At 39.3% G+C, this 27,848-nt stretch overlaps 1 protein-coding gene across 2 annotated transcripts in view; it reads left to right on the top strand.

Annotated features, from left to right (window-relative positions):
* The window catches only part of ABCA4 (ATP binding cassette subfamily A member 4), a 63,279-nt gene that overhangs the window by 31,087 nt on the left and 4,344 nt on the right, over positions 1-27,848 (top strand). Inside the window, exons 18-45 of one of the 2 annotated variants that reach the window (XM_088169986.1) lie at positions 307-312; positions 1,901-2,125; positions 4,523-4,700; positions 6,010-6,141; positions 6,820-6,959; positions 7,896-8,033; positions 8,293-8,480; positions 9,454-9,544; positions 10,121-10,326; positions 10,748-10,796; positions 11,316-11,554; positions 11,966-12,090; positions 12,735-12,833; positions 13,718-13,907; positions 15,485-15,579; positions 16,500-16,532; positions 17,654-17,759; positions 17,876-17,950; positions 18,433-18,602; positions 19,519-19,696; positions 21,076-21,191; positions 21,862-22,009; positions 23,868-23,991; positions 24,712-24,841; positions 25,731-25,851; positions 26,014-26,076; positions 26,190-26,296; positions 27,255-27,396. In XM_088169986.1, coding sequence (XP_088026112.1) covers positions 307-312; positions 1,901-2,125; positions 4,523-4,700; positions 6,010-6,141; positions 6,820-6,959; positions 7,896-8,033; positions 8,293-8,480; positions 9,454-9,544; positions 10,121-10,326; positions 10,748-10,796; positions 11,316-11,554; positions 11,966-12,090; positions 12,735-12,833; positions 13,718-13,907; positions 15,485-15,579; positions 16,500-16,532; positions 17,654-17,759; positions 17,876-17,950; positions 18,433-18,602; positions 19,519-19,696; positions 21,076-21,191; positions 21,862-22,009; positions 23,868-23,991; positions 24,712-24,841; positions 25,731-25,851; positions 26,014-26,076; positions 26,190-26,296; positions 27,255-27,396 — 3,614 coding nt within the window. The remainder of the gene's footprint in view (positions 1-306; positions 313-1,900; positions 2,126-4,522; positions 4,701-6,009; positions 6,142-6,819; positions 6,960-7,895; positions 8,034-8,292; positions 8,481-9,453; positions 9,545-10,120; positions 10,327-10,747; positions 10,797-11,315; positions 11,555-11,965; positions 12,091-12,734; positions 12,834-13,717; positions 13,908-15,484; positions 15,580-16,499; positions 16,533-17,653; positions 17,760-17,875; positions 17,951-18,432; positions 18,603-19,518; positions 19,697-21,075; positions 21,192-21,861; positions 22,010-23,867; positions 23,992-24,711; positions 24,842-25,730; positions 25,852-26,013; positions 26,077-26,189; positions 26,297-27,254; positions 27,397-27,848) is intronic. The other variant, XM_088169985.1, reaches the window with a different exon arrangement.

Raw genomic sequence — 27,848 nt, 5'->3', positions numbered from 1 at the left:
TGAGAGCCTTTAAAGCCTGGCTTAACAAGCAGCACCAAATCCCCACTCTGTAACCAGCACCTTTTGAGAAATTCAAGTTCTTATTGCTCAACACAACATCCATGAAATGTTAATCTCACACTGAGGTTCCCTACTCTTCTACACCTGACTCTTTTCTATCTAGTTTGACACTAATTTAAGTCTGTTTACTTTCTGTTTCTAAGCAAGATCATAATCTATGCCACCCTTGTACCAACTTGAATAAGCTCAGTAAAGAACAATAAGTTGATTAGGAGCTGGAGCATGTAACATATGAGATGCTGAGAGAGCTGGGTCTGCTCAGCCTGAGGAGAAAAAGCTCAAAAGAGCTGGACTTCTCAGATGTGTCTAGTGGAAGGATATAAGCTGGAAAACAGGAATTCAGATTCAATATAAGGAAAAAAGTATTTATGTATTATAGTAAACTATATGTACTATTATATATATATTAGTATATGTATATATATACACACACTATTATATACAGTATATCTATTATACTATACTATACTATATATACATAGTATACATATACATATATATACATAGTATATCGTATTATTATGAAAGTAGTTAGAGAACTAGAACAGCTTGTTCAGAAAGGTTGTGAAATCTCCATCTTTGGAGATAGTGCCACGATTGGATATGGCCATATTTTTTGAGGATTGAACCGGAAGTCTTTGGAAGTAATTTCTGATCCAAATTATTCTATTATTATTTCAAGTAGCCTGATTGTGCTGATAGTTATTTCATCCTCTTTTCTACAAAGCATTGCCCTGGTTTTCTCAAGCAGGGACAGTCAGAAAGGTCATCTCTGGTTAACTCCTTGGTAAGAGACTGATTCTTACCTATTTCAAGAACTAAGACTCTTCAGTGGCTCAACTTACTTGAACAACTGTGGAACTTTTCACAACTCCTATCTATTCTTCAAGAATAATACTGAGCATTTTGTTAATTTCTCATAACTGGTTACTGTATTGGGAGAAAAACTGGATAAAAATGTCAGATCATGTAAATTAGTGTCTGAAAGTGAAGCTAAACTGGTAAATGATCTTGGTACTTTTAAAATTTATTTCTCTTGGTGCACTCTTGCATCCCCCACTTTGCCAGTTTAGATGATGCAGTGAACTTGTTCATGTTGCTAATTGTGCACCAGGTAATTTTGTACAGTTTTGTGGGCTGAAATTCCTTATAGCAGAAAGTAGTGGGGAAGTTTCAGAACAAAAATAAGTCCTAAGCCACCTGATAAATTACAATTGTGCTAGTTTCACTCTAGACTGCCAGCTTGAATTTGTGTTATGTAAACAGTCTGTTCAGGGGCTCCAGCTTCTTCCTTCTTCAAGCCTGACCCAATGTGACTGTTTTCCTTCATTGTTGCAATGTCTAAGACCAAAGCAGTGAGCCAGAATTTCTTGTTTAGAAGTTAATACCAATTTACTAATTTTTGCCCGGTGCTCTTAATCTAAGTAGCAGTTTAGCAATTTGCTTTTCATTTAACCTTTTAATTTTCTTTTAATTCCTCTCACTCCATGTACATCTGGGAAATGTTTGTATGGTCTCTCTCCTCATGTGATGAGAAGTTCGTCTAGAGCTGCATGGATAAAATGTAAAACATGTACCTAATTCTAGTCAGAATCTTACTCTGAGTCTACAATTGCAAAATTGTCAATCATTTTCCTTAAATAGCTGATCTTGACACCATGAAGCAGATTTTAATCTGGATGGTTTTGAATGCTGTATTCCTAACCTGAGTAAAACACTGATGGTTAATGCCCTTGAAAAGCTCCAGGCTTAGGACTATCCTTTTCCTCAAAATACCTCTAGAGATAAGAGAATAATACTTTTTTGTTAATTAAATCTTGATTGCTTTTGGTTTATATAGAAAAAAGTCCAGAGTCAGAAGGTTGTGTGGATCAGAAGACCATGGAAAGAGAAAAAAATGAAAGCAACACAAATAAATCTGAAGAACCTGAAAAAACAGAAGAAAAGAGTGACAGCCAGGGGAAGAAGGATGGTAAAAACAAACAATGTAAACACAAACGAGAAAAAGAACCCGGCGAGCAGGGGAAGCCTAAGACAGATGTCCAGGACAAAGATGAAATTAATAGTAAGGAGAGAGAGCAACCTGAGTACTTCTGAGATCTTATACTCATTGTACTTCATAACAAACTAGACATAGGAGTGATTGGAGCCAAGCTACAAGAGCCAGTAGGAGCCCCGTAGGTGATAGCATGTAACTGCCAGAGCTAAGCACAGAGAGACATGACTCTTATTTATTCCTCTACATTCATCATCCCTTAGAATATTTTAGCCACTGCACATAAGACAGCTGCCTTCCAAAAGAGCTCCTTAACTTGTGTTTTTATCATACAAATGCAGGCTATTTCTTTGGCAAGTTGGTTTTCATGCTGAGGGAAGCCTCAGAGACATATACATTGACTTTTAAAATTAAGCAGAGCCATGACTTCAATAAAAACACGCTGAGAGGAATGTTCTTCCCACTTAGTCCCACTCCTCCCTTTTTTCTTTTTTTTTTTTTGTCTATCTTTAGTGTGTTTTGCATCAGTAGGAAAAGGCTAGTTTCAAAGAGGTTTATCTGAAGTGCTCTGTGTGTCTGTCTGCAGCCTTTTCTGATGCTGACATTAGCAATCACCTAAGAATTCCTGAATGACCTGTCTTGTTTTCAAGCCCCAATGTCTTCTTTTGTGGTGAGCCAGAGGAGTTTTCTGTATGAGATGCTCAGAGGAATGCATGTGGATTCTGTAGCACAAGTAACTGTTACAGGCAGCTCTGAGCCCTTTCTGACTCTCTTGAAAAGCAAGAGATAAAAGTGGGGTCATCAGAGCTCCTCACGTAGGCACTGAAAACATGCATTCAGGGTGAATGGAAACAGGACAGGACTTCAAAGGAAAGAGACACGCAGAGGTTAAAGGTTATTTCAGCCAATTTCTCCTAGTACTGCCTTATCTTTTTGGTGCTTTACTCCTTAGTTCCCAGGTTCCAGCTGCTCCGTGGCCACAAAGGAAGGGCTTTCTGCTTGTCACTGCACAAGAGAACCTGTCTTCCCTTTCAGCCACCCAGGAACTGGGAGGCATGAGGAGAAGCCAAGAGCAGACCTAGTATAGCTCAATGACAATGAGGATACAGGATCAAAATGGAGGAATATGAATCACGAAAAAAGGGAGCTCAACCCCCCAGCAGTCCTTCAGTTGATGCAAAGCAGATACTGGGGGAGATCATCAGAGAATTTGCCTCAGAAAATTGTCAGTGAGTCTTGCAGACAAATATGATCTAAGCTTATGATACATATAAAACCAAGGAAGGTGTCTCAATAACAATCTAGCCAGACTCTATGTGAACTTTTGTGAATACAGAGATGATTGTATTTATCCCAGCAAGGTAAATGGAAACCTAGATTCCTTTCACAAGTCAAAAGAAGAGTTATTCATAAACATAATTATATCTAAAATATTGCTACCCATTCTGTATTGATTATTTCAGCTGTTCTGTAATATACACAGCTCTCTCATGTACAGCAAATTTGGAACTTTTTTGTGAGTACAGCCGGTGACAATAATGACAATCACACAAGCCTCTGATGGATGTGGGGCTGGCCCAGATCACATTGGCTGCTCTCCACACAGGCCTGCTGGGTATTGAACAATTTAAGTAAACTGTAATTGCAAAATAAGCCTTCCTACAAAGCCTAAAGCATTCTGTGTAAACAAAAGTGGACAAAGTCTTTAGTTTCAGTTTCTCAACTCCCATAATTCACATTGCCCAAGGGCTTAATTTACTTCAAAGGAAGTTTGTTTTGTCTAGAAGCTGGTGCAATAAAATGTCCTGATGGTGCTGTTTGCAATAATGCATTTTTAATCCTGAGAGAAAGCCATCTCATGTAGTGCTCATGTTAGGTACTATCTAAATCTTGACCTGGTCTCAGCAATGGGGTAAATTTCGCATACCAGGATTAAAGGCAAATTTTTTTGTTGTTGTGGTGTTTTGTTTGTGTTTGGGGGAGGTTTTTTAAGCATCATGGTCAAAGAATGCACAGCTGGGCAGATTATTTGAATGGCAGATTTCAGCCCAGCTAGAAAGGCAACCTGCTGCTTGTTTAATGTAATCTCTCAGCCTGTCTAAGTAGTTCCAGAAAACAATTTCAAATAATCTTCCTGCTACACAATGAGAACAGAAAGCATGTTCAGCTTCCCCTGGACCAATAAGTTACCTTTCCACAGACTACAATTCTGGGCTCTGCTTCTCTTGTCATAGATATCAGGGTGAATCTAATGTCATTGATATGAGGGTGAATCTAAATAAATTGCACTGCAATTAGAAATCTGGCCTTAGTTTTTGTACTGGTGTGCCTTGGAGAATCTGGCCCTGGAACATGATGCTGTATTATGCTGGGTATGTGCTATTGCGTCTGCGTTTACTGATGATGAAGTAGGATTAAAACAGGTGCTTTTATTCTCTTTTCATTTTTGATTTCTTGCCTTTCAAGTAAATACCTTCTTTGAGCCCGAGCCAACAGGATTGATTCCAGGAGTATGCATTCAGAACCTGGTGAAGATTTTTGCAAACAGACCCAAACCAGCAGTAGATGGGATAAATATCACTTTTTATGAGGGTCAGATCACAGCCTTCCTTGGTCACAATGGAGCAGGAAAGACAACTACCATGTAAGTCTCTTCTTTTGGAAGAAGCAAATCCTGGACAGTACTGTATTGCTGGAGCAGTCTTTTCTTTTCACTCTTTCCTGGTCTCTCTATCACCCCTGCAGCTGGCTTGACACACAACATCAGGCCTTTTCCAGACAGGGAAATGCTGCCCCTAGGCATAAAGAAGATATTCTGGATTAGCTAAAGCCCTGGGAGGGAAGTAATGCATGACACAAACAAGTGAAAGTCCAGAGAGAAGGAAGCAATTCTCTCCCTCAGAATTCATTTCCCATGGCTAAGTTACTATAGGTGAAGAAAGAGAAGGATCTTCTGCTTGAAAGAGCTGAAAATTTGCAAACCAATACATTCCACTTGTTCTTGGTTTCTCTAACTGGCTCTGGGTCAGTCACATCTATTGCTCTGTGTGCAAAGGAGTATAAAATACAGGCCCTCTTTAAATAAAATGGCTACACGCATGCAACATCCATGTCCAGATTAAAATGTTCCTCTAGTCCTAGAAACCTAGCATCCAAGGAAATCTGGACTTTAAGGATGTTTAATTTTCTTTTTACAGAAACTTACTTGGCAAAATAGGATTCACTGGTGAGCAAAAACTTTTATAAATCTCTGACAAGTTCACCAAATGTTGAAAGAATTGAATGTTTCATTATGACTTTTCTCAGCAGTATACTTTAGGGTTTTTCAATTAAAACACTTTTATTTCAAAGGCACTTTAAAGTGCCTTTTAATTTTTAAAATTGTTTCACAAGGAATATGTTCAACCTAAAATAAAAGCATCCTAATCTGCTGAAATATTTTGTAAATATGAGGGAGTTTATTCTTCCAATAAAAACAATTTTTAAAATTGCTTTGTACTTTTTTAAACTGAAAAATCCACTAATCACCCAAGTCTATTAAGAGATGCCACCCATTTGCAACATAACATTTGGTCTTCTAGTTTACAGAAAGTAAAGATTTAGAGCATGAGTCAGCATGGTCAGAGACCTCAAACCATTATTCTTTTTCATCCTACTGAGCTTCATTTTAGACCCATTTATATGTAGGGCTGATATAACATGCAGAACTAAAGCAGTTCCTTAACGGAAACCAGAACCATATAGACAGTTGTATCAAAAATGATATTAGCAGATCCATCAGAATCTCTGTAGCAGATCAAGAGTATTTACATGCATGTTTTTCATTGGAGTTGTTTCTTCAAGGCCTATAGTAAGAAGTCATCATGCTCCATCTAGTGGAATCAGGTAATGTAGCTCCCTTATCTAGCACAGAGCCATAGGAGAGGGGGAATTTCCTCATTTTGTTTTCCCAGGTCGATACTGACAGGCCTGTTCCCACCCACATCTGGAACTGTGCTGGTTGGTGGCCTGGACATCCAGACTCACATGGACTCCATTCGGCACAGATTAGGGATGTGCCCTCAGCACAACATCTTATTCAATCAGTAAGTATCACCCCATGCTGGCTTCAGGAAGAAACATCCCAGTCTGCCTGCGTGAGAATCCCCAAAGCCCGTGTTGTTCTCTTACTGTGCTGGCAGCAGATCTATTTCAGAGGAACTTCTCCATCTCTTAACGTCATATCCTGCAGGAGAAATCTCCTGCGTCATTTCACTGGGAACAAAGTTTCTTAGGAAAATAACAGTGTTCCTGGTGTTTTCTGTTGTAGTGTAGGTTAGAAGGAGTTATCCTGGAGGTTCATGCACTATAATTTAGGACCTCTAAAGCAAAAAAATCCAAGTTAACAATGCAGTAGCAGGATATTTTTATGCCCATTTCTTACTGCCACTCAACCACTTACTTACCTTCTCTGGTGATTTCCAGCTTCACGTCCATTAGTTTGTGTTCATCTCAACAACAGACTCTCTTCCATTTTATTCCCATAAATGGAGGGTTTGATGCCTGCTATACCTGTTCCTTTAGTAGCAGGTTCTGTTTTGAAAAGGCAAAGAAAGAGACTATGACCTCCAAGTGAAGTATGTTGATCCAGGAGAAGATCTTTTAGGGTAATGCAGCCTCTCTTCCTTTAGCAAGATAAAGCTAGAGTGAATTTATTGCTTCTGGGGAATAAAAATAGCTTAATTATTTAATGTGCCTTCTTGCCTTTCTGTCTGATGTCATAGCCTTACTGTAGCAGAGCACATCTTATTTTATTCTCAACTGAAAGGAAGATCCAGGGAAGAAGCTGAGCAAGAGCTGGAAACAATGCTGGAAGACATGGGCCTCACCCATAAAAGAAATGAAAAAGCTCAGAATTTGTCAGGTACCCACAGCAATTTTCTAAGATGTTTTGTCCTGCTGCCCTTTCTTTGTCTCTCATAGAATCATGGAATGGTGTGGGTTGGAAGGGATGTTAAAGATTACGTAGTTTCAGCCCCCTGTCATAACCAGGAACACTTTCTGCTAGACTAGGTTGTTCACAGCCCCATCCTACCTGGCCTTTGGGCAATTACTGCTCGAGTTACATATTTGAAGCCACATTCTCACACACCAATGCACAATGGGGGGATGCTTTCTTTTCAACAAATAAATGGGACTGTACAAGTAGTAAAGCTGGCACAACCTGTCCCTAAAGCTTCTATGTCTTATAAATATACAACAAATTCAAATATACTCGAAGCTATGAGTTTTATATATATATATATATAAAGTTGGTTAATATAAGAAATGAAACAAAACCTTCAGTTATTTCAAGGCAAATGAAATACTATACTATCATTCTGTCCCACTGTATGGATCAGTGTTCCACAGTACTATATTATTTGGTGGGAGTAGTTTCTTCTATTCTGAAGGTACAAATGCACATAGTGTATTTGAATAACTCTCACTTTCAGATTCAAAGGCTGATTTGAATAAACAGCCATGTGTTCTTATACTACTTTGTCCTGATTGCACTATAAAAGTTGGTTAGTTCCATGAAAGAACATTAAAACCCCGTATCTTCCTGCTTTTGCTTCTGGCAAGAAGCAGGAAATGCAATGTGTAAATGGAAAATACATATTTAAAAAAAAAGTCTGAACAACCTGTTTTGAATTTCAGAAGAAAAATTACTATTAATTTATCTTTGTAGATATGTGTCTGAGGACGGGTTTCATTTTATTTGTAGCAGTTTGTCCCCACACCAAAAAGCAATGTTAATTACATCCCTGAAACTTATATAACTCATCTTATGCTCCTGGCCCTGTTTGTCCTCTGGTAGGTGGAATGCAGAGGAAACTGTCTGTTGCCATTGCTTTTGTGGGTGAGGCAAAAGTGGTAGTTTTGGATGAGCCCACTTCTGGAGTTGATCCATATTCCAGGCGATCTATCTGGGATCTTCTGCTGAAATATCGCCCAGGTAAGAGATTTGAGAGTAGAAACTGTTTGATTTTTTTTGGTGGGATTTTTAAAATTTGTTAGATGCAATATGTGCCTGCTATATAAACTGTCATAAGCAGTGAGATATGAGCACAAGCAAACAAGATTCTTTGAACAAATACCTACGGTTGTAGCAAACCTGAGGCTGGCTTTGGTAAAGAGAAATAATTGCCAAAAAGCTAAACACAGTTTTGAGTTCCAGAGAGAGTGCCTTGAACATTCCTCCTTGTTTCTTCTAGGCAGAACTATTATCCTGTCAACCCATCATATGGATGAGGCAGACATCCTTGGAGATAGAGTAGCCATCATATCCCAAGGGAAGCTCTTCTGCTCAGGCTCTCCTGTATTCCTAAAGAACTGTTTTGGCTCTGGCTTTTATCTCACCCTTGTTCGCAAAATGAGAACCACAAAAATGGGAAGGGCTACAGTAAGTATGGATCTCCCTCCCTGCACATGTAATCTAAGTAATGCCTGCACAACACCAAGGTAAAAGGCACTTAAATGCTGCTTGACACTACGTACAAAACTGCAGTTAATCACATGATTATATAATTATGAATATCATACTAGCATGGTTTGGGTTTGAAGGGACCTTAAATGTCATCTAGTTCCAGCCTCCATGCTGTGGGCAGGGACACTTTCCACTAGACCAGGTTGCTCAAACCCCATCCAGCCTGGCCTTGAGCACTTCCAGGATGGGGAATCCACAGCTGCTCTGGGCAACCTTTTACAGTGCCTCACCACCCTCACAGTGTGGAATGTCTTTGTAACATCTAATCTAAATCTACCCCTTTTCAGTTTAAAGCCACTCCCCCTTGTCCTATCGCTACATGCTTGTGAAAAGTCCCTATCCAGTTCATTTGTAGCCCTCTTTAGGTGCTGGAGGGTCTCTAAGGTCTCTCTGGAGCCTTCCCTTCCTCAGGCTGGACAACCCCAGCTCTTGAGTTGCCTTCGTCCATATACAGGTCTTTCTGATTCTTGATTTTGCAGTACACTGATTTTAAACATTAGGTAGTCTGGTAAGTAGCTCAGACACCAGAAAAGTCTACATTTATCCATAGCCAAACAAGCTCTCACAGTTTGAAAAGTAGTGTTCAGGGTTCTTGAAACAGTGCTTCCAGTCCTAGTATCAACACAATCTGTAGGCTCATGGCCCCTGCTGATTGCATTCCCCCAGGTATTTTGTATGCAGTTTAGAACTGATTTGTGCAGATAGATTTATCTTTTCTGCATTGCTTAATCCAGTCTTCAGATAATTTTCAGTATAGTACATTCGAGATGCTCTGGATATGACATATTTTTCATTGACTCAAGCTGTTCAAATATTGACAGCCTTTACATCCTGTTTTGAGTGTGTCTGCAGCACTTTAATCTTTTTCTCTCTTGCTTGTCCGTGCTAGTCATTTTGTAGCTGTGGATCCCAGTGCTCCTGCTCCTGCTCCAGCTGTGTGCACAGGGGTGAAGAAGGAGCTCCAGAGCTGGAACTGGATGGTAAGAAGCAGGATGGTTCAGCATTCCAGCACATAGCTATGTCTCCTGTTGTGCTGCAGTCTTGTCCTACAGATCAATCCTGCCAAAGTCCTTGTATCTAACACTTGTATTGTATTGTTACGTGAATTTAATAAGGGTTCTTTGTGGTTTTGCTTACCATTGACCCTTTTTTGTGTATATGTAGTCTCAGGTACAGATGATGAACTGGAAGTTTGAGTGCTTTACAAGTATGGTATTGAATTTTGTGTCATTTTTTCATGAAAACTGAAGCATACCTAGAGCAAGGAAATAGACTTTCTGAGAAAAAAAGTGATTTTGGCTTTTCTGCGTAAGAAAAGATTTAAAGCAGATATTCCTGAAGATTTGGTTGTGCTTTATTTACAAACCTGAAATAGTTTCCTGCTACGTAGTTGCAAAGCATAATTAGCAACATAGCCCCGGTCTAGTGCAGAATTAACTGAGATATCTGTGAGTTAGGTAATAGAACAGTACCCTTTTAATGCAAACAACAGCTTTTGAAATCATCCTTAATATGGTTAAATATTCATTCTATGAACACTGTTTGGCTTTTCACAGGAGATCTAAATGAGCTAGCAGAAGTAATCCACCATCATATCCCAGAAGCAAAATTAATTGAAAGCATTGGTCAGGAACTGATTTATCTTTTGCCCAATAAAAACTTTAAACAACGATCTTATGCCAGTCTCTTCAGAGAACTGGAGGAAACATTGGATGACCTGGGACTCAGCAGTTTTGGAGTTTCAGACACACCACTTGAAGAGGTAACAGATTAAAATACCTACAGACCTCACCATAAGCCCCCAAAATGTTTACTGAGACTATTCCTGTTCTTAAATATTTAATTCCTAAAATGTCCTTGCAAATCCAGTCCCATAAGCTGTGGCACACTCAGAAAATCTTTGAGAAAGACCAAGAGAAAAGATCCAACCTTTAATTCATTATAGCCTTGTGGAGCCTGACCCATTAGCCTGAAATGCATCCTTTTTTTTTTTGTGTCTTTGTTCATTCATTTATTTTCTGAGGTATTTCATAAGAGACCTCTGATTATTGATAATAACATGAAGTACTGAAAAGTTATCAAAATGTTCTTCTTTTATATTGAAGAATGATGTATGGTGTTCTAAAGGTCAGGTTATTGTAACTAATCTTTTCCTAACCAGAAAATTTATTTCTCTATGACAGGTTTTCCTAAAGGTCACAGCAGAAGCTGACCCTGAAATGCAAAATACAGGTATAGATCCACAAATCCGTATTTGATTAACTGTTCTTGGGACTGCTTTTTATTCTGAACACTCTATAAAGAGGAGTTTCAGAACTTTCAGTCTTTTATGTGTTCTTGACAAAATAAATTTGGTCAGCAAATATCTGCTTTTAGGACCTGACATGATACCTGAAAAAAATATTAAGTCAGCAGAAAGTCTTGTATTTAGATTGGATGAGGTTCTTAACTATGCAAATAAAAGTGGAGTGTCAAGCACCCAGATGTCAATGGTTTGAGTAGTTGTATCAAAAGTACTTTACTGACTATTAATCCATAAACTACATAGATGATTGAACTATTCATCCTGCTGGGTAAGAGGAGAGTTAATCTATATGACATCACTAAATACAACCACAGTGCAATAGTTGTAGTTAAAGCAATCTGGAAATATATGTACGGTTGGTAAAATCTGGACCTCATTAAAATGTCTGTGCTACTTCATGTATGGAAAATAAAGTGTCTCCTCTGATGCTTCTCATGTTAACCTAGGAGATGCTCAAGAAAATGGTTCTGCTCTTGGCAAAACTACTGAGAACAAGCCAGCTGAACAAACCGCCCTGAAAACTAATGACACTTCTCGAATGCCAGTAGGCAGAGCAGGAGATCAAAATGAAGGCAAAGGGTCCCGACAGTATAAAGGCTTTCAGCTTGTACATCAGCAGATCAAAGCACTGCTCATCAAACGCTTCCACCACGCCTCCCGCAGCCACAAGGACTTCCTAGCACAGGTATTGACTGACTTCTGCTGTGCTAGACTCTTTCCCACAACATTCTCAACACTGTCTTTCCAGCAGTGATTGCACTGTAGAAAGCAATAGAAGTGCTGCAGATGCATAACAGTGCAATTATGATTCCAACTCTTTTGCCTCTTCTTTCTGCCTGGAGTCTACCAAATGCACTAAGTTCATGATTCTATCACTAATAGCCCAGTGTTTTATTTTTAACATGATTCAGTCCTATGACAACCAGAATTTTAAGCAAAAGCACTGGAAATTAAATTGTTGATGTTCAGGAGTTAAACCAGATTGGATCTGAGTGGTCTGCTGTTCTTCCTTTGTTTACATATATTAAGGTGTGTACAGTGTCACTCCACAATGTTTATACAATAACCTAATGTGAAGTTTTCATGGTCCCTGCAGGTCGTTCTCCCTGCTAGTTTTGTGTTGCTGTCTCTAGTACTTACAGTCATTATTCCTCCATTTGGAGAATATCCTGCTTTAACATTACACCCTTGGATCTATGGACAACAGTTTACTTTTTTCAGGTAAGAGGAATCATTTAAAGTACATTTGTCACACTTACACCTTTTTCTCCTTGGAATTTAACATCGTGAGGCCCTGTCTCACTGCTTTTTTCTCACTCTGTGTGATGTAAGAAAATATTCACTTCACTGAATCAGCATAGTTAAAATAGCTTTAAGTTGGTGCACCTGGAGAATGCAACTGCTAGTATACCTAACAAATAGTTTTTCAAATATCTTTCTAACTTTGGTATTTTCCTCTTCCTACCTGATTTCAGGACCTCAACACTTATAAAGTTACATATCGTATCTAACAGGAGATCCAGGCTTCTGCCAATGAAAATGCAGAATGTGTTTTTCATCTTCTGATTACTGACTGTGACAGTGCTGAGAGAATAGCCATGAGGATTCAAGCCCTTTTTGGAGAATGCTGCCATTGGACTTTGTCAGAAGTCAGCTTTAGTATTAGGAGAAAAGAACCATAGTCTGTCAGCCATCTTGGAACATTCTGGGTTTTTACATAAATAAATAAAACAATTGAATTATCAGCATTTGAAGGGGGGCAGTTGGTACTGCCATATGGTTTTCCTTCGCTAGTTGCTCTGTGTATTACAGTACAATGGTTTGAAAAAATACTTCATAAAGGAAGTCCTGTCTTTTTCCCTTAGCAATGAACGTCCTGGCAATGAGCAGATGGTCTCCCTTACTCATGCTTTCTTGAATAAACCAGGATTTGGAATTCGCTGCATGAAGAATCAGCCTCTTTTGTAAGTTGCTAGCTAATTTCTCTTGAATGAGATCCTAGCAGGATACTTCTAGTGGAACTTGAGTAGTGAGACAAGAGTGCATTGGCTTGACTCTTCACAAGAGCCAATGCTTCAGATGTGTTGTTGGCTGTATCTAATATTGGGTCAAAAGAACCAAACAAACAGCAAGAGAACACTGCCACTGGGTTAAGAATGATTCACAGTGCTCAATGTGACTGACTGGAAACCAACTCATGTATTGGTATTGAGAGTTAAGCAACCTTGACATTTATGTCAGTATGTCAGTGACCTCAGGCCCAAATCTTCTCAGCTTCCCTGGCACTTTCCATGTCTGAGTCCTTTTAGGTTCCTCCAGTTCCCATTGGTGTGTTTGGAAGCAATAACTTCAGCAATCTCTTGGATTGTGAAGTAGCAATAGGACAGTGTCTATGATTTGAAACTGTTCTCATTCTGAAGTGAGGGCAACATTAGTAGAGCTCCATCTTTTGTTGTCCTACCTGCTTATTCTGCCTGTGAGTCCTGCTTTGGAGCCATTTGTCACTGGCTTGCTATGCTTTGACATTTGTTACCTTTCTCCTGACTCTTTCCCAGCCATGATATCCAGCAATTTGATCCTCCTGGTTGTCTTCTCCCATTCCTCTCTTCTACCTGGTATAGTAGAAACAAAGAGGAAACTTTTAAAAAAGAAAAGATACTGCATGAGAAAAGAAAAATATAGTTTCTTCAAAAGGATATGTCTACTGCATAAATGTTGTTCTTATTCAAAACTCACAGGATGAGGGCTGAGGGGGGAATATCTGCTTAGAGCATTGTGATTTTGTGGATTTGCGAGTTCTTGTGGACTGTTATCTCTGCACAACTTAAAGCTCTGTTCCTCTCCACAGGAACTACCCATGCAATAACATGCCAACTGCCTGGAACACACCTGCTGTTCATCCTAACCTAAGCAACCTCCTGCTGAGCCAACAGTGGAGCCCTGAGAATCCATCACCTTCCTGCAAGTGCAGCACTCACAAGAAACTCACTATGCTGCCAGAATGCCCTGCAGGTGCAGGAGGCCTCCCACCACCACAGGTTGTGTCCTTGTGCCATAAATCTTTGTAGAAAAGTTTCATGGCAAGTGCTGGGAAAGGGATCAGTGTCTAAGTACCTTGCTATGCTAATACATATGGAAGGAGTTCTTTTTCAAGAGAGCAAGACTTGCTGGAATTTGGAATTCAATTTCAGAGGTATTGGAAAAACTTGCTCATATAAGTAAAATTTTATTACTGTTTTCACCCAAATCACAAACTTTTCATGTGGAAGAAAATCATAAAAATTTGAGCAATTTGTCCCATAATTAAAAAAAAAATTCCTTGGCCCCAAAGAACAATTCTATTTAGATGTTTGCCTTTCCTTAAAGGAGGGAAGGGCAGGAGGGAGAAAGAGGAAAGAAAAAAAAGAAAAAAATGTCACCATTTTTAAAATTTTGAGTGCAGTCCTCTCATTAAAATGGGAAAATCAATATTCAGTGAACCCCAGATTACTATTTTTTACATGTCTTTCAGATCCATTCCTATCAGAAATGTTTTAAGCTAGCAAAATTAATATTTGTATCCATGTGCATGAAGATGAGTAATTTAATAACCACTGATTCTGCATGGTGAAAAACAGAGCTGCTTTCCCTCCTCTCCTAGCAATGAGTGATCTTAGTAGTGCCCTTTATAAAATGTGCTTGCTCTTTTGAAGAGCAAAGGAAAATTACAGCCTGTCAGTGTTTGCATTTAATAAATGTATTTAATACATTATTATATTATTTAATAAACAGAATTGCAGCCACTCTCAGAGTAGTAGCTCTCTAATTTAACATCTCACCTTGCACACTGTTCATCTTTAATATTCCTGTTTGCCAGACTGAACACACTAGCAAAATAACTAAAACATGTCTAATTTTCATAGAATCATAGAATCATTATGTTAAAAAACACCTCTTGGATCGAGTCCAGCTGTTAACCCAACATTGCCATCTTCACCACTGAACTCCACTCCATGTGTCACATCTTGACATTTTTGAACACTTCAGGGATGGTGACTATACCACTTTCCATGGCACACCCTCTTAACTGATTCAGCTTGCTTTGATTTCTCTATCACTGTTCACAAAACAATGTTGTTTTAAATATCTCTAGAATTCCTGTTTATGAAGAAAAAAAATAATAGAGGTTATATACCTTACAGCATCCCAAGTTATTTCTGATTTCTTAGTAACCCCTGTCCAACAAAGTTGAATTCTGCTGATTGCATACTAATGTATTTCAGAGACCTTTTTTTAACTGGGGCCTCAGTTTATTTGAAAAGTTTCCTGCTTTCACATTGATGAAAAAGCCTTGAGCAACCCTGACCTTTGTTGCAAAGACCTGTTTCAGAGTGACATGTAACTATTTTGTGTCATGCATCACAAATTTATTGATTTCTTTTAAAGTCTTAGGAAAATAAGGATGTTTAGGCTAGAAATGACCCTCGAGTGATTGGCTCACTCTCTTTCAGGGATACTATGAACCTGAGCATTTTCTTTGAACCCAAACTACTTTTTCTCTTTTTGTGACCAGCACTTAATAGCTTAAGGCACTCTAAACTTTATTATGACTGATTAGGTTTTTGTTTCTTGCCAGAGAGTGCAACGCAGCACAGAAATCCTTCAAGATCTGACCCACAGAAATATTTCAGATTTTCTGGTGAAAACATATCCCACTTTGATAAAGGGAAGGTAGGGATGAATCTCTGTTTCATTTTCATATGTGGTATTTTGTACCTGGTGATGAAATTGTTATTTAATAATGCCATAACACCTGAGTTGCCACAGAATTCTATAGGTTTGAGCACCATGTCCATATTTGTGATATAAGACTAGAAGAAGCTGATTTTAGGGGAGTTAAATCTTTTCAATTATAACTATTTGTATAATCAGATACTCCTTTAGAGCCAGAGCTAGGTGTTGGTGCTGCTGGAATGCCATGTTGATGATGACAAAAGTGGTGCCTCTGCACAGCATTGGTGAACTGCCCTGCAGACACTACTTTGTCTCCCTGAAGAGCTGTGCCCACAGTAACCTGACCATCTGCCTGAGTTAATTATCACTTGCTTCCCAGAAGTGCTAAGAGCGCTAAAGAGCAGCCAAAGGACAATGTTACACAGTTACATCCATCCTGCTGATAGCTCCTCAGCTGCCCTGTGTGCTGAGTGTGGGATTTCGCTGTGCAGTGCCCACGGCCTATTATCTCTGATTCAGGCCTTGCTACTTACTCAGTTACCAGCAGAGTTCTTGAAATTCTCTTTATATTAGCTATGTGCTAGCTGCTTTGACTGATTCCCCTTAGCATGTGACATAATGGCTGTAGATACATCTTTTAAAATAAATTAATTATGGATTAGAATAGCCCAGTATGTGTCGTTCAGGAATCTTGTTTATCTCTGTATAAACTGGAGATGAATCATGACAGAAAACAAAAAGCCAAAAACACACTGCAAGGAATGCCAAAAGTCTTGCCAACCCTACAACTCGAAGTAATAACCGGGAGACTGGAGGTCTGCAAAGTATAGGAGTTCAAGTTTAATTTTTATTTAAGCCTGACGTATCATTGACTTTGGTTCTCTGCATTGAGAGGGGATTCTCTTTATCTGTTTCAGCTTGAAGAGTAAATACTGGGTCAATGAGCAGAGGTAAGAAACCAATTCACAGATTAAGGTAGTAAATAAATGAACAATATATTTCTGTTTAACCAGGGAGCATCACAGTGTTTATGCAAATGGACAAGGGGAATTGTGGCAGACAGTGTAGAACAAAGAGATGGCTTCAGTGGGAAATAGGCTGGGGATCAGGAAGGGTCTTACAACAAGGGGTTATAATATCTGTTTGAACTCCTGCAGGAGATGAAGGCAAGAGGCTCGCAATGGGACTATCAGAGCTTTATTACCTACAGAAGTCAAACCAGTGGGAACTGTGTGGTGAAAGGTTCATGCAATAGTGCAGTATACTGTAATAATGCTGTGACACAGCTCTTTCAATGCCACAGAAAAAATATAAACCCTCCAAAAAAAGGACCTGAGTGGGATAAAACCCAGACACCAGCCTATCAAATACAGAAGTAACAACCACAATTCCTCATGCCTGCACTGTATGTGTACAGTAGTTATTAACCAGATTGCACTAGCTCTCTCTTTTAGGCAGAGACAACAGCTAATGTGTGTGATGTCTACGCTGCAGTTGCTAAAAGCTTAGAAAGATGACTGTTAGCCTGAAGCACATACTCATTCCATTTCTCACCAGCAGTAGGAGTTCACTTCAAATATAGCAGCTGGATGACTGCCTTTCTTCACAGAATATCTGCTTGTTCATGTGCAAGCATTGCTTTCTGTGGGATTAGACTTCATCTTATGCAATGGTATTTATCATTGTGGAGCATTGGCTGATACTGATACTGGTGAATACCTGCTCCTCTCAGAGCAGCTGAAATTTTTAATGAGGTCTATGCTTTCCTTAGTCCTCTATGTTGTCTAAACCATTATATGGTAATTACCTCGATTTTGTTCTGTAGAAATCACAGTTTTCTCCAAATCTTAGAATCCTGGCATAAACCTCTCAAAAACTGATAGAGCTTCTATTATTTGTAAGCCTTTAAAAGACCTAATACAACTTGTTAGGAAAAGAGTAGAAATTGTTATACATGAAATATTTGATGTATAGAAATTAAACTTGCATTAAGTGGGTTTTTAGTATTTCCATTAGGGTACAGTTACGGGTGTGTTGGATGAGTTATTGATTATATTTTTCTTTATACTAGGTATGGAGGAATTTCTATAGGAGGAAGGCTTCCAGTCCTTCATGTTTCTGGAGATCAAATTGTCAATTTTTTAAGTGATCTTGGCCGAATGATGAATGTGACAGGAGTAAGCAAGATTTTTAATTTTGTTTGTTTGGTTTTTGACCCCTTATTAAAGCATGGTTACTGCAGCATTAGATTTCACTAGAGCACTGATCTTTAACTTTTTCTTTTTTGTTTTAGGGACAAACTTCATGGGCTGCTGCTAAAGAAATCTCTAATTTCCTTAAATACATGGAAACTGAAGATAATATTAAGGTATTTACTGGAATTAGTCTTCTAACTCACGGTCTTTCTTGACATAGACTTCAAATTATGAGAATATTGCTGATGGTATTCCCAAATGCAAGAAGAGCTGAAATGCTGTACTTTAGAAATAACTTGCTATTAACACTGTATCCCATACTATAGCTAATCCTTACTCATAGTATTTCAAATGTGAGATTTTTTAAAAATCATTAGTTCTTAGCACTACTTGCTGTCCTAAATACTTTGAGTAGTACACTAAATCTTAAAATGTGCTTCTATAGAATTCCTTGACAGTAGTTGTCCAGTGCTTTTAAAAGCATAGTTTGTGAGCTCCTCCTCCAGGACTGTGCCTAGGAACTATGAATTCCTGGAGCTGGATTCACCCCTGAGGACAGTGCCCACCAAAGCAGATAAAAGGCAACCAGATTTTCTCCTGTAGCTCAGTGAAGACAGTAACTGATAAATTAATCTGTGATTTCTGACTCCTGTAGGTGTGGTTTAACAATAAAGGCTGGCATGCTATGGTTAGTTTCCTCAATGTAGCCAATAATGCAATCCTCAGAGCTAATCTGAGGACTGGCCAAGACCCTGAGGAACATGGGATCACTGCTATAAACCATCCTCTGAACCTCACCAAGGAGCAACTCTCTGAAGTCACTGTGTAAGTCTGCTTGTGCTCTGCTTCTGGCTTTTACCCTTCCCTCTCCTGGCAATTTGCAACTTCCCGCATGCTCAGTCTGAGGAGAAAGAGTTCAATTGACAGAATGTAGAGGCCCTTCTCTGAAGCTTTATTCTAATCAAGAATCTATTAATATCTTGTTACATTCCCGTGAGAGTTCATGCCCATCCCACATAGGAACTATGACTGTTGGATTTACACTATTGCATGTTTCTGTTCATTCCCAAGCATAAAGATTCTGAAATTTTCGTTCATGCTCCAAATCCTATACATTTACTTCTGAAATAAAACACCTAATAAAAAATCGAATGAGAACTTGTCCTTGATTGACTACAGGTCAAGTAGTTGACCACCTGCTCTCTTGGTGCCAAGGACAGAATGCAGATAGATTTTTCAATGGCATGGAGTGGATTGGTGTATTCCTGAAAGTCATAATTTCTTGGAAAAGACATCCCTAAAAAGACAACATTTTCCACTCTCCTATTAAGTTCATAATTCAATGAAACTGAAAACTTTGCATTACAGCACAGAGGCAAAATCTGTGCTTCGTCTCACTGTCTCCAACTCACCTTTTTAAGTTTCTCTTTTCCCTGCTTCCAGAGCACTTTGACTATTGTGCCTAAATGTCTAGTTTGATGTGTCCCACACAGGAAAGGCTGTAAAACAGATATATAAAGCAAGTAAAAGATCAAGGAATGGTGCCATATTTGTTAGCTACAGTTCTCAAAACAACTTGGAAAAATACACTAGCACATTTTGAAACTGGAGAAGTCTTCTACTTAAAAACAGCCTTGCTACTTCTATATCTTAAAGCACAGTCCCAAGTCCCCAGATGCTAATATAATGCTGCATTGCATCCATTCCCTTGCTCACAGTCCCTTCTTGTGCTCTGTTGTAGACTGACCACTTCAGTGGATGCTGTTGTTGCCATCTGTGTGATTTTTGCCATGTCCTTTATACCAGCCAGTTTTGTTTTATACCTGATCCAAGAACGTGTAACAAAAGCCAAACATCTCCAGTTTGTCAGTGGTGTGAGCCCTGTTACCTATTGGCTAACTAACTTCATGTGGGACATAGTAAGTAACTGCTGGTCTGATTGACAGCCTCTGATTATCCTGGATGTGCATGAATCAGTGAATCAAGTGAAGGTGATTCTAAGCATTGCAAATCATTCACTTCTCCTAAGTGTTTCTCAGAGACCATGCTAAGGATCTGGCCTCTGAACTAATTACAGATGTAGAAATTAATTCTGGAGCACAACTCAGTCAGCTAATGAAGCTATATTTTTTATAGTCTTAGGATTTCTAGCCCTTATAACTGAATATATGATGAATACAATTACTTATTACAGCAGAGAAAAGCCTCGTCGCCAGGTGTTAGTCACTCCTGTCCTCTGAAGACCCAACATGTATTTCAAGATATTCAAGAAACCTAAGTGGGGAAGATTCACAGCCTTCTGGAACAGTACCTATAGACCTGACAAAATACTCTAGAGTGTCTGAAATGACATAGTCATTTAGGTCACTGTATCATGGTCAAATTCCAAAAAATTTATACCACAGGTGCAGATTTGCTTAGACAAGGCTCAGATCCCCTCCAGCCACTTTGTCATAAAAGAGAAAATTCTTTGCTGGCTGAGGCACAAGGGCTGGCCATGCCTTTGCAACCAAGAAAGCAGCCAAGGAATTATGCAATAAGAAAAGCATGAACATAGAATTGAAAAAATTAAAAAGAAAAGAAAATCTATATTTGAAAATCCCAAAACTCTTCAGAATTTGGAAGGTGTTCTCTCAGAAGAAGATAAAGCAAAGCATTATTTTAGTAAATGAGAGAAAAGAAACAGGTCCCAGAGGTCTTGTTCCCTGCTGTTCACAGCAGCTTCCTTGACAGAAATTCTGCTTGGCCGTTGCCCTTGACAGCATGATGCAAAGGCATTAAGTGGTGGTAGCAATTCCATGAAATGCTGCCTTCCATTCTGCATGGGGATTTCTGTGCATTGCAGTAGAGTAGTGCTACTAATACTGAACAGAGAAACCAAGCAGTAGCCAAGCATACTCACTTCAGCCTCTTCCCAGGAATGTGGCTCGAGTGAGTAGCTCTTCCATCCTACATAGACATTGTTTGCATCACCAGAAATTGCACTTCCCTTGCATACCCATGGCTGCTTTTTGTGGGAAGCCTGGAAACAGGACTATGACATAATGGATTCACATACCATCATCTAAGAAACAACAACATATGTCGTATTTTTGATGAACAGTCTGATAAAAGATGCCTTAGAAAAACGCTGAGCATTGCCAGGGACCTGTTGATCCAAAAGATTCAGTGTGGCTAGTCTAACTCGAATTCTGATGTTCCTCGGTATAAAATCCTTTTGGAATGATGGGTAGGATCTGGATATGTTTGCAGCCCTTCTCAGGTGTTACACATTGATCTTCCCCCTGTGCTGTGGCAGGTGAATTATGCACTGAGTGCTGGCATGGTTGTGGCTATATTCGCTGGATTCAACAAGAAAGCATACGCCTCTCCAACCAACCTCCCTGTGCTCGTGTCCTTGCTGCTCCTGTATGGGTGAGTGTTCAAGGTTATTGCTGCAGATGGGCCCTGTATTTCACATGGATTTAATGTTTCTGAGCTCGGTACTTAGTGGAACCCAGCTTTGAAGAACAGAATTGAGTGGATCCAAACCAGTTTAAAAGTAGATTCTTCTATGGGATATGTACATACTCTTTCTGGCTATGTGCTGCAAAAGAGATTCTTTTGTCACCTCCTGCTTTGCATTTTCAAGCATTAAATGTGACCTGTACAGGAAAATATATTTGCTCAGTTTGCTGCTTTCTTCCTTGTACGTTGTGCAGGAATTTAGTGGTTGTTCATTTGTCACATTCACAGTCAATACTGAAGTATCTTTCAGCATTCAACATTTCTTTGTTTCTCCTTCTTGGTGTACAATTCACTGAAATGTGCAAAGATACCTGGGTGATAGCAACCTTGCTAGCATAACGTTTCTTCAATTTTAGCAGTGTCTATTGCCTTGCATTTTAATAGCAAAAAAAAAAAAAAAAGACTAAGCAGAAAAAAATATTATGTAGTAACCAGGGAGAAAATAGTGTGGTGGGTTACTGATTGATTGCACCATATTGTTATACTTGGAGTGGGAAGAAAGCTCAACGTTCTTTAGGCCAACTGACATGAGACTACTGAGAAGTTACAGGTTTTTTTCTATTTTTTTTGCATGCAGGTGGGCAGTAATTCCCATGATGTACCCTGCTTCTTCTTTCTTCAGTATCCCCAGCACTGCTTATGTTGCATTGTCTTGTATTAATCTCTTTGTGGGAATCAACAGCAGTGCCATTACATTCATCCTGGAATTATTTGAGAATAACCCAGTAAGTAATGTTTTGTAGTGGGTTGATGCTGCCTGGATGCCAGGCACCCACCAAAGCCTCTCTGTCATTCCTCTCCACAGCTGGACAAGGGAGAGAAATAAAATGAAATCTTCATGAGCTGAGATAGGACTCAGGATCTCAGGATAGGATCTCTCCCAGGACCTCCAAGGGCTGCAGGGGCACAGCTGCCTCACCAGGGCCTGCAGAGGAATCTCCAGCTCCCGTCTCCTCTTGTCTACTGACTTATGAGCAAAATTTTACATGCTTTCACAGTTGAGGAGGTCTAGACATGGCACTTTGTACTTGCTTCTGCAGCTTGTGTTATATGGGAAGATGTAGATGGAAGGCACTTACTCCTGGTGGTCATTGTATTAGAGGAGATGTTCTGCTCATAGTAGCATTTTGAGAATTGCCTGACAATGATTTAACACCATCAGAAAGGTGGCAGAATACAGCAAGTGCCAAAATTAGTTCTTAGGAAGGCTCAAAGATCAGTTTATGAAGTGCTGTTGGCTTGTATGCACTACAGCTATCATCTCCGTGGTTGTTGAAGCTCTGGCCACTACGTTTGACACCTCATCTCACAGCAGTCCAATTAGCTATTATTACTGGTGATGCATTTTCAAACACTCTCTGTTGATCAAGCACTGTTATTTGCTGCAAAGGAGAAAGAGATCTTGGTTAAATTAATGTTTTCAGGGGCCTACTTGACAATAGTTTTTGTCACTGCTGTTCTTGCATTTACAGCTATGATTCTTGATAGCACAGAGTTCATTCTAGTGCCATTAAGTCTCAGGGACATCAGGGCAGCATGGTTACCTTTGAAAACATGTCTCTGTTGCAGACACTATCTCCAGAGGGGAGATGGCTCTTCTCTGGATTCAGTGCTGGTGCAGCTCAACTGCTGCTGCACTTACACTGTTTCAGGCATCTCCACATTGCACCAACATCCACAGTGTAATTATGCCCAGACACCAGCACTTTTCAGTATTGTGGCAGCCCTGACTATTGTCATGACTTAATCCCATGTCAACCAAGCACCACACAGCCACTGCACTCTGCACCTCACTCTCCCAGCTCATGGAATGGGATAGAGAATCCAAAGACTAAAAGTGAGAAAACTCTTAGGTTGAGATAAAGACAGTTTAATAGATAAGGCAAAAGCTGTGGGCACAAGCAAAGCAATACAAGGAATTCATTCACCACTTCCCATGGGTGCTCAGCCACCTCCAGGGAAGCAGGGCTCCATCACACATAATGGTGACTTGGGAAGACAAATGCTGTAACTCTGAACATTCTTGCTTCGTCTTCTCCCAACTTTATGTGCTGAGCATGACTGCATATGGTCTGGGATATCTCTTGGGTCAGCTGGGGCCAGCTGTCCCAGCTGCATCCCCTCCCAACTCCTTGTGCACCCCCAGCTCCTTGCTAGGGGGTAAGGAAAGGCACAGAAAAGGCCTTGTCTCTGAAAGTAGTGCTCAGAAATAGCTAAAACATCCCTTTTGTGTTATCAACCCTGTTTTCAGTGCAAATCCAAAACAGCCCCATAGCAGCTTTAAATATTACCACCAGAATTACATTACCTCTGCTACATAGGGAAATACTTCATTATAAAAACAGAAATTTTCCCCACTGCCAGTTTATCACAAACATCTTATCTGATGCAGTTTATGCCAGGATTCTGCTGTTTGTGTTTTATGTTGCTTTGAGTGTAACTTGATAAATACTCTGTTTTCTCTGTTTTAAGAAAACAGAATATCCAGTTTCTCTGATGTGACAAAGAACTTTTCACTTATGTTGCTATGTTTTCTTAAACAGGTCTGGTTTAAACAGCTTATGTTGCTTCTGTTTCTTACAGTCTTTGCTGAAATTTAATAAAACATTGAAAAATGTACTGCTTGTCCTCCCACATTTTTGTTTGGGCCGTGGACTCATCGACTTGGCCATGAACCAAGCTGTGACTGAAGTATATGCAAGGTTTGGTAAGTAAAGCCAATAAGAAACAAGTTATGGCAGTGTCACATGTCCTGACCTTGGATGAAATGTTTGGAAGGATTAACTCAGAAAAATAGTAAATGTTTCTGAAATTCTCACCTCTTCCATCATCAGATGGATGAGGAGAATGAAAGTTCACCCTCTCTGAAGGAATCACAGCTTCTGATTGTGCTGCCAGAACTCAGTGGACCAATCAGTAGTCTGCACTGGAAATTAACCCGTTTGTTCACTGTCAGACTCTGGTGTCTTTTTATCCTTTGTTTTGAAGACTTTAAATCATTACAGGAGGATTTATTTTTTCATTTCATTTGAATACCTCAGTTAATGTTTAAAGTGACTGTTGTTCTTCAAATGTATTCTCTTGGGATATGGTTGTCTTTGATATCAGACAACTTATTAAAAGAATAGTCATACAGCAGAACTCATCTGCTTTTATTCAGAAAATGTGTGTATTTTCATATAATCCATGCGAGTTTTGTATAATGATATCCAAATTAGTGTGTATTCAGATAGATTATTTTACTTCCATGCAGCAGCTGAACTTGGCAGGCATTTTGTTAAGAATTTTTATGAGACTGTAAAATTAAAACCATTGCCTGATCATGAGCAAATAAAGTACAGTAATTCATCGTGGTTATGCTTTTTGTTCTGAGGAGTAGAGGGGTTTTTCAGCAGTATTTCACCTTTCTGGTGCTCTTTCTCCAAAGGTGAGGAGCATGTTTCTAATCCCTTTCAGTGGGACTTTGTTGGAAAGAACCTGGCTGCCATGGCTCTGCAAGGAGTTGTGTTCTTCTTTCTGAATCTCTTTATGCAGCACCGTTTTTTCTCCACAAGATGGTATGTCTAAAAGTTCTATTAATGATCCTTTATTAAAATAATTACTATCTTTGTTATTCTCTATGTCCCTCTTCTTTTTGTTCTTAACTTTTCTCTAAATTTGTAGCTTTTTTGTTTTCTATTACTTACCTGATCTTATCTTAATTTATTGATATCCTGATTCAAGAAAGCATTTACAAATCTGCATTATCTTGAAAGGATTTAAGAATATTTTATTAAAGAAATTAGTTTTCTTGAATTAAAATTTTGATGTAATTTTTTTTAGTTTAAGACGCTGTAATGGTGAGATTATAAAGTTACCTGGAAAGTCTGTAGTGTCTTCAGTCAGGCAGGTGCTAGCTAGCTATGAGGTACTAGCCTGACATCCCAAGACAGTTTTAGTCTGTGGCACAGGACAGCTGTATCCTGGACTCTGTGTGAACTTCCCCTCTCTGCTTTACAAATGTGCCTCTCCCTTGCTGAAAACAGCTACCTACCAGCTGTGAGGGAATCATTCACTCCTGTTCAAGATTGCCAACAGGAGTACTAATGGGTGCAATTATAGAAATACTGTCTTGCAGAGAGATCTACTCAAAACTTTTAAGGACCATCACTAGGTACTAAGAGTAGCCAAATAGTGAAAGCTGTGGCTAGGGGACAGGTTATTGTCCTATCAGTGACTGACAAGGCAAGTTCTTTTGAGCAAACCATTTCCTCCCTTTTTAGTATCTAGAGATTAACTTTAAAGGTAGGGCTTCTCCCAACAGCAGGAATTCTCCAGCCAATGTCACATTGTGACGTTTCAATCCCACTGCTTCCACCAGTCACATTTTTGGCAGCAGATTAGCCGTTGTCTCACACTGTTATTCTAACTGAACCCAGGGCAGCTCAGTATCTTGGGTTTTTCCAGGTTTGCTGATACTGCCATGTCACCTATTATTAATGAAGATGAGGATGTTGCAGAAGAAAGAAAAAGAATTATGAATGGAGGAAACAAAACAGATATCTTACAATTACAAGAACTGACCAAGGTAATATTTTGAGAAGAATGAAAAAATATTTACTCCTGTCTCAGTTCTAAAGTTGCCTCATCCCAATAGCATTAAACTAAACTAAAATTTCAGATGATTTTCATTTCTGTAGCTACCTTGAAATAGAAACTTTCCTTTTTTTCCCTCCCCCCATCAATATAGATTTATGCAGGTCGACACAAGCCCGCAGTGGACAGACTCTGTGTTGGCATCCGTCCCGGAGAGGTAGGTTGTTCAATAACACTGGATTCCATTCCATGGATCCGTTCAGATTTTTTATGCCCCTGCTGATTTGCAAGTTGGAAATATTAAAGAATATGATAAATTTTGCAATTTAGTGCTTTGGCCTTTTGGGAGTGAATGGTGCTGGCAAAACAACAACATTCAAAATGCTGACTGGAGATACTGATGTGACATCTGGAGATGCTGTAGTGGCTGGCAATAGGTAAGTATCTTAAAAAGACCCCTGTGACAGTCCATTTACCACATAGAACTGTCCAGATCACACTTTCAGTGATCCAGCAGCACCGAGATCACAGCTAACACACAATTGCAATTGATACCTTTAACACTTGTAGAATCTGTGGCTAAGTTGTAGTAATGCTAACAGTGGAACAAGGCAATCATACCTAGCAGCAAGAGTTCCCAAACATAAGATAACCCATCCATCAGGGTACTTTGATCTGAGCTTTGTGACTTTTCTTTGGCTGTTTCTAGCATCTTTGTTTGCACAGTGCTGGCATAATGTCTTAAGTTATTACAGTGTGATCTGGTATACACTTATGTTGGTTTACTTCCAGGTTGTGTGCCTTGGCTTGTTAGGTGTAGTTGGGATTTGATTCTTTGTCCATTAATGTGATCTGAACAATAACTCTTTTGTTGCCCGGCATGGTCCTGGGCACCCTGTTCTAGGTGACTCTGCCCAAGCAGGGTCAGTGGACAAGATAACCTCCAGAGCCACCTTCCAAACACACCCATTCTGTGATTTTGTACTTTTCCTACTACCACTGAAGTGTTAGCCTTGTGTCCTGCCTGTCTGTTGCTAGTGACCATATTCTGAGCTGAAATAACTGCTTCTTTTCTTCTAGATATAAACACTGTTTTAAAAAAATAATAAGCCTGAGTAGCTGTTTAAAGAACTTAAGTTAGTCTATACTTTAACAAGAAAATGGATGAGGGGAAATGGGCTTACACTCTTATCCAGGACTGAGCTTACTTAAGACAACAATATACTCCTTGCTCTTATGTACAGACAAATATTTTCATTGGATGTTTTATCAGGAAGAGTTAATTCTCCTCTTACAAGCGTTGTTGCTCCAGAAAAAAAGCATTTTATTCAAACTGTTCTTCTCTGTCTAAGACCTAGTATTACAGAACTACAACTCTTTTCTTTGTTTCTCCAGTATATTGACCCACATTTCTAATGTCCATCAAAACATGGGATACTGCCCTCAGTTTGATGCCATTGATGATCTGCTCACAGGACGAGAACACCTCTATTTATATGCACGCTTGCGGGGGGTTCCAGCAGAAGAAATCAAGAGGGTAAAGTAGTCTTGCTTTTGGTAGTTACAGGCATATTTGTGATGATTAATGATACTCTTAGCATGCCAAGCGTCAGATTTTCCAAAGTGGACTTGTTATTCTGTGTATTGAAGTCCTAGGAGTGGTTCCTGTCATCTGGACAGTTAAGTAACAAGACCACACTATCAAATGCAGGTTCTCAGGCATTAATAGTCCTTGCAAATCTGTGGCACCAATGGTGGAAGGCTAAAGATGCAATTCCTGTGGCTCAGAATGGCATTGGTTGCTGTTCTGCTCTTGCCTTTAAACTTGTGTATGTATAGGGAAGAAAACATGAAGAAGATTCCAGAACAAAATAATTTAAATTCTTGAACAGATAGAAGTCTACAGCTGGGGCTGCTTTATGGCTTTCCATCATACAGTTAGAACGCCCCTCATTGTCATAAAAAAATATTTTGTACTTCCCTGGCCTG

This window comes from Sturnus vulgaris, chromosome 9 (assembly GCF_052056855.1).
Source record: "Sturnus vulgaris isolate bStuVul1 chromosome 9, bStuVul1.hap1, whole genome shotgun sequence".
NCBI classification, from domain to species: domain Eukaryota; kingdom Metazoa; phylum Chordata; class Aves; order Passeriformes; family Sturnidae; genus Sturnus; species Sturnus vulgaris.
The sequence above is the reverse complement of the archived record's forward strand: the minus strand, read 5'-3'. Positions and strand labels throughout refer to the sequence as shown.